The sequence below is a fragment of the Xenopus laevis genome, chromosome 7L (assembly GCF_017654675.1).
Source record: "Xenopus laevis strain J_2021 chromosome 7L, Xenopus_laevis_v10.1, whole genome shotgun sequence".
NCBI lineage: Eukaryota > Metazoa > Chordata > Amphibia > Anura > Pipidae > Xenopus > Xenopus laevis.
In genome coordinates, this window is record NC_054383.1 from 6,588,229 (window position 1) to 6,602,363 (window position 14,135).

General features: G+C 42.6%; 1 protein-coding gene across 2 annotated transcripts in view; it reads left to right on the forward strand.

The window, feature by feature from the left end:
• papss2.L (bifunctional 3'-phosphoadenosine 5'-phosphosulfate synthase 2-like) overlaps window positions 1–13,874 on the forward strand; it is a 39,727-nt gene extending 25,853 nt beyond the window's left edge. For both annotated transcript variants that reach the window (XM_041570177.1, XM_041570178.1), the window contains 5 exons: window positions 1,800–2,005; window positions 2,334–2,469; window positions 6,564–6,832; window positions 10,552–10,781; window positions 13,663–13,874. In XM_041570177.1, coding sequence (XP_041426111.1) covers window positions 1,800–2,005; window positions 2,334–2,469; window positions 6,564–6,832; window positions 10,552–10,781; window positions 13,663–13,804 — 983 coding nt within the window. In that variant the 3' untranslated portion in view covers window positions 13,805–13,874. The remainder of the gene's footprint in view (window positions 1–1,799; window positions 2,006–2,333; window positions 2,470–6,563; window positions 6,833–10,551; window positions 10,782–13,662) is intronic.
• The last annotated feature ends 261 nt before the right edge of the window (window positions 13,875–14,135 follow it).

Here is a 14,135-nt window from a genome sequence, read left to right on the forward strand (position 1 = left end):
ATAAATGAATTAATTAAGATAAGGCTATTTGCCTGTGTGTGTTAAAGGAGGCCATTAATTAAAGATCATCATCATCTCCCTTTGTATAATGGAAAAATAAATTAATCACTTGATATTATCTTTACAAATATTAGTGGCGTGCTAACTTATGTACCCATTGTCACTACTCTAACTATAGCTACTGCTCTTCTATTATACCCACTGTTACTATAGGTACTACTCTGCTATTATACCCACTGTTACTATAGGTACTGCTCTGCCACTATACCCACTGTTACTATAGGTACTACTCTGCTATTATACCCACTGTTACTATAGGTACTACTCTGCTATTATACCCACTGTTACTATAGGTACTGCTCTGCCACTATACCCACTGTTACTATAGGTACTACTCTGCTATTATACCCACTGTTACTATAGGTACTACTCTGCTTTTATATCCACTGTTAGTGTAGGTAATGCTCTGCCACTATGCCCACTGTTACTATAGGTACTACTCTGCTATTATACCCACTGTTACTAAAGGTACTACTCTGCTAATATACCTACTGTTACTATGGGTACTACTCTGATAGTATACCTACTGTTACTATGGGTACTGCTCTACTACTACTATACCCACTGTTACTATAGGTACTACTCTGGTATTATACCCACTGTTACTATAGGTACTGCTCTGCTATTATCCCCACTTTTACTATAGGTACAACTCTGCTGTTATACCCACTGTTACTGTTGGTACTGCTCTGTTGTTATTCCCACTCTTACAACACATGCTGCTCTACTATTATCCCCACTTTTACTCAAGGTACTACTGCGATTATACCCACACTTACTATAGGCACTGCTCTTCTGTTATCCCCGCCATCTACTTTACTATATGTCTCCTATGCTGTTATCCTATGTTATTATGCCCACTGTTATTATAGCTGCTGCTCTGCTATTATCACTATTGTTGGTATAGGTTCTGCTCTGTTGTTATCCATCTATCCACTGTTACTATAGGTGCTACTTTGCTGATATCCCAAATCTTACTATAGGTGTTGCTATTTTATTATCCCTATTGCTACTATAGGTGTTCATCTGCTGTTATCCCTACTCTTACTATAGGTGTAGCTATGTTATTATCCCCACTACTACTATAGCTACTGCTTTGCTCTTATCCCCACTGCTACTATAGGTGCAGCTGATAATTTCAAGTGATCAATTTCAAGTGGCAACATCTGAATAATACAAGGCCCAGTAATTAATGATTTATTATGAAATCTTTCCATGTATTTATTACCTTGATGTTTGATATCTGCGCAGGTATAAGAATCACGAGGATGTGACGACCCCGGGTCGCTATCCAAGTTCCCAGTGTCAATAGAAAGTCCTTTGATAGTTGCCCAAGGCACAGAATGACCGATGGGTTCAGCTAAGCACAAGTCAGGGTCATAATGAGCCGTCCCTAGAGTATGGCTGCTGCTACTCATTATACACGTTAGCTTTAAAGGGGAAATCAACCTAGTATTTGTAGAAAATAACAATGTGATAATGATAACACCTTTTTTCCTTTTATTTTTTCTCTGTACCTATGCATTCTGCCTCTCTGTATATTGTGTATATATAAAGAACTTGAGCCTATCGTATTAACTCTTAGCGCCCCCTCCCAGTAAGGCCCCCCAAGTCTGCAGCTCCATTGTTGGCACAACCAAAAACCTTATATCTCTATATGCAGAGTTGCTCTACATTTCCTTATCCCTCTATGTACCCACTGGTGCCCTTTGAGGGTAACGACTGGTTTGCGTTGGCAGGAGGAACCATCAATATGAGTATCCCCATTGTGTTACCCGTCTCCACCGAGGACAAGGAGCGACTGGCCGATGCTGAATCGATTGCGCTCAAATATCAGGGCAAGAATGTGGCGATTCTGCGCAACCCAGAATTCTTTGAACACAGAAAGGAGGAGAGGTGCGCCCGAGTTTGGGGTACCACTTGTGCAAAGCACCCCCATATAAAGGTAATTTACTGATCCCTATCAACCCTTAAAGGGCCAGTAACACCAAAATCTGATTATAGATCATATCTGGCAGATGGAATGTTAACTTACTGCATAACTTACACTCATAACCTTTGTGCAAGTATATGCCTTTAATTCTTCCTGGTGCCCTTCTACCTTATATGCACCCCCAGCTGAGCTAAAACAGCTCCTAGGCTCCTAGTGCTTTGGGGTTTCCTATCTTCTTCTCACACCACCTTTTCAGGCCTCCCATGTCCCCCACACCCTCAGTAGCCTAATTAAATGACATTACACCACTGGCTGTAACCAACATATATATCTGTTTCAGATGATACTGGAGAGTGGTGATTGGCTTGTTGGTGGAGAACTAGAAGTCCTGGAGAGAATCAGATGGGGAGATGGTTTGGATCAGTACCGACTCACTCCTCTGGAATTAAAGCAGAGAGCAAAGGACATGAATGCAGGTAAACCAGAATAAATTAGTACTGCACAGCCCATAGCTCTTTAGGCACCATCTCTCCCTACTATACCTGCGATCCCACAGTCACACTCCCTTCCCAGAGACTATTATCCACTGTTACTATAGGCACCATCTCTCCCTACTATACCTGCTATCCCACAGTCACACTCCCTTCCCAGAGACTATTATCCCACTGTTACTATAGACACCATCTCTCCCTACTATACCTGCTATCCCACAGTCACACTCCCTTCCCAGAGACTATTATCCACTGTTACTATAGACACCATCTCTCCCTACTATACCTGCTATCCCACAGTCACACTCCCTTCCCAGAGACTATTATCCACTGTTACTATAGGCACCATCTCTCCCTACTATACCTGCTATCTCACAGTCACACTCCCTTCCCAGAGACTATTATCCACTGTTACTATAGACACCATCTCTCCCTACTATACCTGCTATCCCACAGTCACACTCCCTTCCCAGAGACTATTATCCCACTGTTACTATAGGCACCATCTCTCCCTACTTTACCTGCTATCCCACAGTCACACTCCCTTCCCAGAGACTATTATCCACTGTTACTATAGGCACCATCTCTCCCTACTATACCTGCTATCCCACAGTCACACTCCCTTCCAGAGACTATTATCCCACTGTTACTATAGGCACCATCTCTCCCTACTATACCTGCTATCCCACAGTCACACTCCCTTCCCAGAGACTATTATCCCACTGTTACTATAGGCACCATCTCTCACTACTATACCTGCTATCCCACAGTCACACTCCCTTCCCAGAGACTATTATCCACTGTTACTATAGGCACCATCTCTCCCTACTATACCTGCTATCCCTCAGTCACACTCCCTTCCCAGAGACTATTATCCACTGTTACTATAGGCACCATCTCTCCCTACTATACCTGCTATCCCACAGTCACACTCCCTTCCCAGAGGACTATATCCACTGTTACTATAGGCACCATCTCTCCCTACTATACCTGCTATCCCACAGTCACACTCCCTTCCCAGAGACTATTATCCACTGTTACTATAGACACCATCTCTCCCTACTATACCTGCTATCCCACAGTCACACTCCCTTCCCAGAGACTATTATCCACTGTTACTATAGGCACCATCTCTCCCTACTATACCTGCTATCCCACAGTCACACTCCCTTCCCAGAGACTATTATCCACTGTTACTATAGACACCATCTCTCCCTACTATACCTGCTATCCCACAGTCACACTCCCTTCCCAGAGACTATTATCCCACTGTTACTATAGGCACCATCTCTCCCTACTTTACCTGCTATCCCACAGTCACACTCCCTTCCCAGAGACTATTATCCACTGTTACTATAGGCACCATCTCTCCCTACTATACCTGCTATCCCACAGTCACACTCCCTTCCCAGAGACTATTATCCCACTGTTACTATAGGCACCATCTCTCCCTACTATACCTGCTATCCCACAGTCACACTCCCTTCCCAGAGACTATTATCCCACTGTTACTATAGGCACCATCTCTCACTACTATACCTGCTATCCCACAGTCACACTCCCTTCCCAGAGACTATTATCCACTGTTACTATAGGCACCATCTCTCCCTACTATACCTGCTATCCCTCAGTCACACTCCCTTCCCAGAGACTATTATCCACTGTTACTATAGGCACCATCTCTCCCTACTATACCTGCTATCCCACAGTCACACTCCCTTCCCAGAGACTATTATCCACTGTTACTATAGGCACCATCTCTCCCTACTATACCTGCTATCCCACAGTCACACTCCCTTCCCAGAGACTATTATCCACTGTTACTATAGGCACCATCTCTCCCTACTATACCTGCTATCCCACAGTCACAAGCACTATAGATCAACCCCCTTCTGACCTACATGTGCTGCTATGTTGGCCTTTATACGTGGTAGCCTGACCTGCTTGGAACAAAAGACAGCTCCACACCTAGTAAAATGAGTTTTAGGTGATACTCTGTGATACTCTATGGTGCAGATACTGCTCTGCCTCGGAGGTACAAGGATCACTACTGGAACACGATGTTTAGTAAAGTGGACGGATTAGTTAAACACTTATCAGGTTACTGACGTCTGAGTGGTGACCTGGAGCCTCACACTCCCTTGTTTACAATGACGAGTAGATGTAGAAGTGGGACGTGTCCAAACATCTTTGCACTCACTTAACCTCGGGGAGGGAAGGAAAAGTCTAACCTGTTCCTGTGAAACACTGACATTTTCTTTCATTCTCTCCCATAACTGCACCAGGTGTAAGTCAAGGCACAGTAAAGACTACAAATAAACGGCTTATACAGTGGTGTGAAAAACTATTTGCCCCCTTCCTGATTTCTTATTCTTTTGCATGTTTGTCACACAAAATGTTTCTGATCATCAAACACATTTAACTATTAGTCAAAGATAACACAAGTAAACACAAAATGCAGTTTTTAAATGAGGGTTTTTATTATTTAGGGAGAAAAGAAATCCAAACCTGTGTGAAAAAGTAATTGCCCCCTGAACTAATAACTGGTTGGGCCACCCTTAGCAGCAATAACTGCAATCAAGCGTTTGCGATAACTTGCAACGAGTCTTTTACAGCGCTCTGGAGGAATTTTGGCCCACTCATCTTTGCAGAATTGTTGTAATTCAGCTTTATTTGAGGGTTTTCTAGCATGAACCGCCTTTTTAAGGTCATGCCACAACATCTCAATAGGATTCAGGTCAGGACTTTGACTAGGCCACTCCAAAGTCTTCATTTTGTTTTTCTTCAGCCATTCAGAGGTGGATTTGCTGGTGTGTTTTGGGTCATTGTCCTGCTGCAGCACCCAAGATCGCTTCAGCTTGAGTTGACGAACAGATGGCCGGACATTCTCCTTCAGGATTTTTTGGTAGACAGTAGAATTCATGGTTCCATCTATCACAGCAAGTCTTCCAGGTCCTGAAGCAGCAAAACAACCCCAGACCATCACACTACCACCACCATATTTTACTGTTGGTATGATGTTCTTTTTCTGAAATGCTGTGTTACTTTTACGCCAGATGTAACGGGACGCGCACCTTCCAAAAAGTTCAACTTTTGTCTCGTCGGTCCACAAGGTATTTTCCCAAAAGTCTTGGCAATCATTGAGATGTTTTTTAGCAAAATTGAGACGAGCCTTAATGTTCTTTTTGCTTAAAAGTGGTTTGCGCCTTGGAAATGTGCCATGCAGGCCGTTTTTGCCCAGTCTCTTTCTTATGGTGGAGTCGTGAACACTGACCTTAATTGAGGCAAGTGAGGCCTGCAGTTCTTTAGATGTTGTCCTGGGGTCTTTTGTGGCCTCTCGGATGAGTTGTCTCTGCGCTCTTGGGGTCATTTTGGTCGGCCGGCCACTCCTGGGAAGGTTCCCCACTGTTCCATGTTTTTGCCATTTTTGGATAATGGCTCTCACTGTGGTTCGCTGGAGTCCCAAAGCTTTAGAAATGGCTTTATAACCTTTGAAACTGAACTCAGGTGTGATAAACCACATTTAAGTTATTTTTTAACAAGGGGGGCAATCACTTTTTCACACAGGCCCATGTAGATTTGGAGTTTTTTTTCTCCCTTAATAACGTAAACCTTCATTTAAAAACTGCATTTTGTGTTCAATTATGTTATCTTTGACTAATAGTTAATGGTTTTTGATGAGCAGAAACATTTAAGTGTGACAAACATGCAAAAGAATAAGAAATCAGGAAGGGGGCAAATAGTTTTTCACACCACTGTATATATGTATGTCTATCATTAATTGTTCTGTTTTTAACTATTAATTGTCAGTATGGCAAAAACTATTATTTCCTTTAGTTTTGTTGAAGGTGTTTATGACTCAGTTTGCACTTTCAGCCTTGTATTAGTTTCTATTGTTCCCTAATATGGTCACAGCCTCGGATTCCCATGACCTGTATTAAAGCCCCAGACCTTTCATGCCTTTATATGGTCATGCAACTCCACGGTGACTTGTAATATCCTTATATTTGACCATAGGGGGTACATTATTCCCTATATAATTTGGAGATATAGTCGAGTAATACATCCTTCCTTTCCAGATGTCGTATTCTGTTTCCAGCTGCGCAATCCGGTGCATAATGGCCATGCGTTGCTGATGCAGGACACACGGCGCCGCCTGCTGGCCAGAGGATACAAGTGCCCCGTTCTCCTGCTTCATCCCCTCGGGGGTTGGACTAAAGATGACGATGTGCCTTTAGACTGGCGCATGAAGCAACACGATGCTGTGCTGGAGGAGGGGGTCCTGGATCCAAAGACCACCATTGTGGCCATCTTCCCATCCCCAATGCTCTATGCCGGACCCACCGAGGTAACTTGTACTGCAACTCCCAGCATCCCCCTGACAAGCAGTGTATACTCTATAGCAGAGATCCCCAACCTTTAGAACCCGTGAGCAACATTCAGAAGTAAAAGGAGTTGGGGAGCAACACTAGCATGAAAAATGTTCTTGGGGTGCCAAATAAGGGCTGTGATTGGCCATTTAGTAGCCCCTATGTGGATTGTCAACCTACATTGAGACTCTGTTAGGCAGTGCACCTGGTTTTTATACTACCAAAACTTGCCTCCAGGCCTGGAATTTAAAAATAATCACCTGCTTTGAGGCCACTGGGAGCAACATCCAAGGGGTTGTAGAGCAACATGTTACTCACGAGATATTGGTTGGGGATCACTGGTCTATAGAGTGCAAAAGATCAGTGCCATTTGTAAATGCCCCTACGTGTTGATCAAGTTCTGCAGGTTATGGGGAGGACAAGCAGTACTGATCAGTTCAGGTGGTTGCTGCCGGCTACATTGGCTTTTGTGAAGCTATTCATGCATTTAGGTATTTGTCACTGGCTCCACTGATTTCTATGCACTGTGCACCTGTGAACTGATTGGCTTGTGGAGTTTGTAGCTGTTATACAAATTAAACCACCGGACTTGACTTGGTACCAGGGTTGCCAGGTTGGTGGTTTTCCAGCCAAATTGGGCTACTAATTTAAAGCCCATGCGGGTTTCGAAAGTACAAACCAGCCAAGATACGGATTTGGGCTACTTTTTTGGGCCTTTCGCTGGTTTGTACTTTGGAAACCAGCAAAAGTTTTTTTCTTGCCCTAATGTGCCAAAGCCTGTAGTTTTTGCTACAATACCCAGCATGCAATGTGACTGACTTGTGTAGACGTCAGGGGTTACCAGATTTTGGGCTGTGTACCCCAGTCTCCTGTCCCTCTTAAAGGGGAAGGAAACCTAGTTGGCGCAAAAACCCTCCCCCCCTCCCGTGTGTTGCCCACCCTCCCTCCTCCCCCCTGGCCTACCCGTCCCGCTGGGCAAATGCCCCTAACTTGTTACTTACCTTCTGCGCAGGTCCAGTCCAGGGAGTTCACAGACGACATCTTCTTCCACGCGATCTTCTTCCTGCTTTGAACAGCGTTTTGGCGCATGCGCAGTAGGAGCATTCGCCGGTACGGATCTACTGCGCATGCGCCAAAAGTCACGAAGTACTTTTGGCGCATGCGCAGTAGATCGTACCGCCGAAATGATCCTACTGCGCATGCGCCGGTCAAAGCAGGAAGAAGATCGTGTGGAAGAAGATGTCGTCTGTGAACTCCCTGGACTGGACCTGCGCAGAAGGGTAAGTAACAAGTTAGGGGCATTTACCCAGCGGGAGGGGTAGGCCAGGGGGGCGGAGGGAGGGTGGGCAACACACGGGAGGGGGGGAGGGTTTTTGCGCCAACTAGGTTTCCTTCCCCTTTAAGCATTCTTGCATTGTCGCCCCTATACCTCCTGGCCCCACTCTGTAGTTACTCTCCTGGTGACGGGCGACTCTGTTCCATTTTGCTTCGTGGAAAAATATGCGAAACAGTGAAAATGTTAAAAAGGCGTATTTTCACATATATTCATTTATTTTTTAGTCTTTTTTTAACTGCACATATTGTGCTATTTTGGGGCTACTTGGCTAGTTTTGGGCTGGTTTTGAAAATTAGACCTGACAACCCTGTTTGGTACAGCCAAGCTACAGGCAGCGTCGGACGGGCCCGCAGGACATCGGGGAAAAAACCTGGTGGGGCCTTGTCGGGCCCCTCTGACCCAGACCCGCTCCCCTTCTGAAATCATATGCACTGCCCCTGACTTCCCGCTCAGCCCAGAGAAAAGGAATTAAAGGACCAGTAACATCAAAAAAATTAAAAAAAAATATTTGTTTGTATACATTGAAAAAAAACACCAAGACAAATTAAACTTTAAAATCGCAAAGTCTTTATTAAAGGACCAGTAACGTCAATTTTTTTTTAAAAAAAAAAATTTGTTTGTATAGAACGAAAAAAAAGCCGTATATAACTTTAAAATCGCAAAGTCTGTATTAAAGAATAACTTACTGATACTCTGCTTGTGCTCCTCTTAAGAAAAGCCGTCAGATCCATCGTGTGGTGCTCAATTTCTCCTCTCTGGCTATCTCCTATAAGGAAGGCAGGGAGGAGAAATCAAGCGCCGCACGATGGATTGCCGATCGCCTTTTCTGAAGAGGAGCGCAAGCGGAGTTTCGGTAAGTTCTTTTTAATAAAGACTGTGAGATTTTAAAGTTACATATGGCTTGGTGTTTTTTTTTTTTTTTTTTTCGTTCTTTACAATAATTTTTTAAAAAAGAAAATAAATTTGACGTTACTGGTCCTTTAAGAAATAACTTACCGAAACTCCGCTTGTGCTCCTCTTCAGATAGCGATTGGGCGATCCATCATGCGGCGCTTGAGTTCTCCTCCCTGCCTTTCTTATAGGAGATAGCAAGGGAGGAGAAATTGAGCGCCGCACAATGGATCGCCATCGTGTCGCTAGGGTTGCCACCTGCCCGGTATTTTACTGGCCTGGCCGCTAAAAATGATGGTTGATCCCAATGTTATTAATAGGGAATAAAGATAAATATATAGGAAGGTCAGTGATCCCAATGTTATTAATAGGGAATAAAGATAAATATATAGGAAGGTCAGTGATCCCAATGTTATTAATAGGGAATAAAGATAAATATATAGGAAGGTCAGTGATCCTAATGTTATTAATAGGGAATAAAGATAAATATATAGGAAGGTCAGTGATCCCAATGTTATTAATAGGGAATAAAGATAAATATATAGGAAGGTCAGTGATCCCAATGTTATTAATAGGGAATAAAGAGAAATATATAGGAAGGTCAGTGATCCCAATGTTATTAATAGGGAATAAAGATAAATATATAGGAAGGTCAGTGATCCCAATTTTATTAATAGGGAATAAAGAGAAATATATAGGAAGGCCAGTGATCCCAATGTTATTAATAGGGAATAAAGATAAATATATAGGAAGGCCAGTGATCCCAATGTTATTAATAGGGAATAAAGAGAAATATATGGAAGGTCAGTGATCCCAATGTTATTAATAGGGAATAAAGATAAATATATAGGAAGGCCAGTGATCCCAATGTTATTAATAGGGAATAAAGATAAATATATGGAAGGTCAGTGATCCCAATGTTATTAATAGGGAATAAAGATAAATATATAGGAAGGTCAGTGATCCCAATGTTATTAATAGGGAATAAAGATAAATATATAGGAAGGCCGGTATTTTTTTTTCCAGAAAAGGTGGCAACCCTACGTGTCACCTTTTCTGAAGAGGAGCGCAAGAGGAATTTCGGTAAGTTATTTCTTAATAAAGACTTTTCGATTATAAAGTTTAATTTGTCTTGGTGTTTGTTTTTGCTTGTATACTAATGAAATTATAAGGTTCACGTAGGTAGGGGGTGGAGGGGGGTTGCAGTTGTGCCAGGGGGCCAGTTGGCTTGTGGCTGGGGCCAGGGGGGGTTGCAGCTGGGGAGGGGCGTCAGTCCCAGTGGGCCCCCCAGTCACTGGCTACAGGAAAGCTGCACTGGAGCAGTTGAATAGCAGCAGGTGGAGCACTGGATAGACGTCTCTATATAACATACACCCCCCACCATTTTCTAGAGTCTCTAGACTTTCTGCCGTAGGCAGGACCCCCAATATCTCCGCTTTGTAGACACAATATTGTCTGTATTTATTGCAGGTTCAGTGGCACTGCAGGGCCCGGATGATCGCGGGGTCCAACTTCTACATTGTGGGGCGTGACCCGGCGGGGATGCCCCACCCAGAAACCAAACAGGACCTCTATGAAGTGACACACGGCGGAAAAGTGTTGGCCATGGCCCCCGGCCTGACATCTGTCGAGATTATTCCATTCAGAGTCGCCGCGTACAATAAAAAGAATAAAGCCATGGAGTTTTATGACAAAGAAAGGTACCGTGTGAAAGGACAACTACTTATCTCCCCTCGCTGGGCAAACACACCTATTTACTTACACTGTTGTGCAATAAAAACACAGAACGTGAGTTAACTCTGCAAGCGCCAGCCACAAGTGACCCCAGGAAGCAATAGAATTAGATTAACGGTGATTGTCAGGGGCCCCACTATGGCCCCCAGGGTGATGATTCCAGGCAACACTATCAAGCATCAGTGCTTTAAAGGAAACCCCCAAAATGAATACTTGAGCAACATTTATATCAAATTATTATCAATATTAAAGAATCGTATTAAACTAGAATATATTTAAGTAAATATTGCCCTTTTATATCTCTTCAGTAAACCTTAAAAATAAGTGAATGTAAAATTGATGAGGGGGCTATTCTTAGCACATTTGCAATTTACATTCATTATTTATTTTCTATTCCAAGATATTAAGAGATACATGTGCTGTTAATATGAATGAATTTTGTTACAACAGCGCCACCTGCTGGTCAGTTTCCCACCAGTCTGACCAGCAAGTAGTCAAGGAAGTTGTCAGGAGAAAGAAAGAGGCTGCTCTGATGTTCTTCTGCTTAGGAATAAAATCGGAAACCTTTCTCACATCTTTCCTAAGCAGAAGAACATCAGCCTCTTTCTTTCTCCTGACAACTTCCTTGACTACTTGCTGGTCAGACTGGTGGGAAAATGACCAACAGGTGGCGCTGTTGTAACAAAATTAATTCACATTAATATCTTGGAATTAAAAATAAATAAATAATGATTGTACATTGCAGAAGTGCTAAGAATAGCCCCCTCATCAATTTAACATTCACTTATTTTTGAGGTTTACTTATCCTTTAACCACCATTTCGTGATGGTCTGTGTGCTGCCTCAGAGATCACCTGATCAGAAATACTGCAGCTCTAACTGGAAGAAGTGTGGAAGCAAAAGACAGAACTCTGTGTGTTAATTGGCTCATGTGACCTAACATATATGGTATGTTTGTCTGCACCGTGAATCTTATGATTCCAGGGGGTGGCCCATTTTTTAAAATAGCAATTTTCTATTTATGATTACCCAATGGCACATACTACTAGAAAAGGATATTATTATGAAAATATTATTATGAAAATGGTTTATTTACATGAAGCAGGGTTTTACATATGAGCTGTTTTATGCAATATCTTTTTATAGAGACCTACATTGTTTGGGGGGTATAGTTTTCCTTTAAGCAATTCTCATAGGGGGCAATGGAAAGCAATTTCAGGTGCTTAGGACCGGTGTTTTTGGGCTGTTACAAAGCCAATTCGGCAAAATGCCCAAAACATCTCCATGTGCCATTGCCCTTATATAACCGGGTCACCTGACTTGTTACATAACAGAGTCCAGAGGGGAAGGTCATGGATTTGTGACCTGGGATCCAGTTATGTTAACAGAGCGATTAAGGAGAAGTGTGTGATTACAAAAAAGTTAGTTCCATTGGTCTAGATGGGTTTTGCCTTCACTGGTTGAGTTATTTCCAGTGTTACATTGACTGATGGGTAATTGGGCAGTGCCAGTTATCGGGTTATCTGAGGTGCTCCTAATATCTTGGGGTGTTGAATACGATATACCAAGTGGTACATTTAGTTCCTATTATGTATATGGGATGGTTATATGTTTGTTGGGCCCTTGTCAAACTACCCTAATTAGACATTACATTTGTATTATTAGTAGTAGTAATAGTAGTAGTGACATATAATAGTAGTAGTAGTGACATCTCTGTTTCAGGGCCTTTCCTATGTATATTTTAGTCTGGTGTCCAGACAAATCCTTGGTTGCAATGTAATAATATGTGCTTCAGTTATAGTAGGTACAAATTTTGTCAGGTGTTTGTCGTCTTACTACAGTTCTAGTAGCTGCATGTTTTGCTCAGTTCTAGTAGCTGCATGTTTTGCTCCATTTCTAGTAGTTGCTTGTCTTTCTCCAGTTCTAGTAGCTGCATGTTTTGCTCCAGTTCTAGTAGTTGCTTGTATTGCTCTAGTTCTAGTAGTTAGTTGTCTTGCTCCAGTTCTAGTAGCTGCATGTTTTGCTCAGTTCTAGTAGCTGCATGTTTTGCTCCAGTTCTAGTAGTTGCTTGTATTGCTCTAGTTCTAGTAGTTAGTTGTCTTGCTCCAGTTCTAGTAGCTGCTTGTCTTGCTCCAGTTCTAATAGTTGCTTGTATTGCTCTAGTTCTAGTAGTTAATTGTCTTGCTCCAGTTCTAGTAGCTGCTTGTCTTGCTCCAGTTCTAGTAGTTGCTTGTCTTGCTCCAGTTCTAGTAGTTGCTTGTCTTGCTCAAGTTCTCATAGCTATTTGTCTTGCTCCAGTTCTAGTAGTTTTTTTTATTGCTCTAGTTCTAGTAGTTGATTTTCTTGCTCCAGTTCTAGTAGCTGCTTGTCTTGATCCATTTCTAGTAGCTGATTGTCTTGCTCTAGTTCTAGCAGTTGCTTGCCTTGCTCCAGTTCTAGTAGTTGATTCTTGCTCCAGTTCTTGTAGCTGCTTGTCTTGCTCAAGTTCTCATAGCTATTTGTCTTGCTCCAGTTCTAGTAGTTGATTTTCTTGCTCCAGTTCTAGTAGCTGTTTGTCTTGATCCAGTTTTGGCAGGTGCTTGTATTGTTCCATTTCTAGTAGTTGCTCATTTTGTTCCAGTTCTAGTAGTTGTTTGTCTTACTCCAGTTTAGGTAACCCAAAGTAACCATCAGGCGTTTACTTTAAAATAACTTTTAAACACACTGTTTGTTTGAAAAGCAAACACCTGATGGTTACTATGGGTTACTGGAACTGGAGCAAGACCAGCTCTAGGTCAGATCAATGCCTATATCACAATACAATGAATTTTGAATCCAGCCCAATCTCAGTATTTCTGTATTTCCACAGACACAACGAATTTGACTTCATCTCGGGCACTCGCATGAGGAAACTGGCGCGGGAAGGACAAAACCCACCCGACGGTTTCATGGCCCTCAAAGCCTGGAAAGTCCTGACAGATTATTACTGCTCCTTGGAGAAGAACTGTTGACTCTGGAGCCGCGGCCGGAGAGAGATTGTAGCCTAGTTATTTTATAATTAACCATTATTTTATATGCCAATAGTACACAAATTAATTTTTATCCTTTTAATGGCTCTTTTTGTACTTTATAACTGAAATACGCCTGACTGGTGCCATGAATCTCAATGGAATCTAAGTCCTACAGTTCACATTCAGTTAGCGATACCTTAGCCATGTCTTGCCCCAGAGCTGACACTCATCTATTAATTGTGCTCTGGAACCTGTAATGGCTTAAGTATCTTTTTATATGTGAATTCATGGCATGATGGAGTATGAAGCAGCTCCAAGTTTCCAGGCCCTA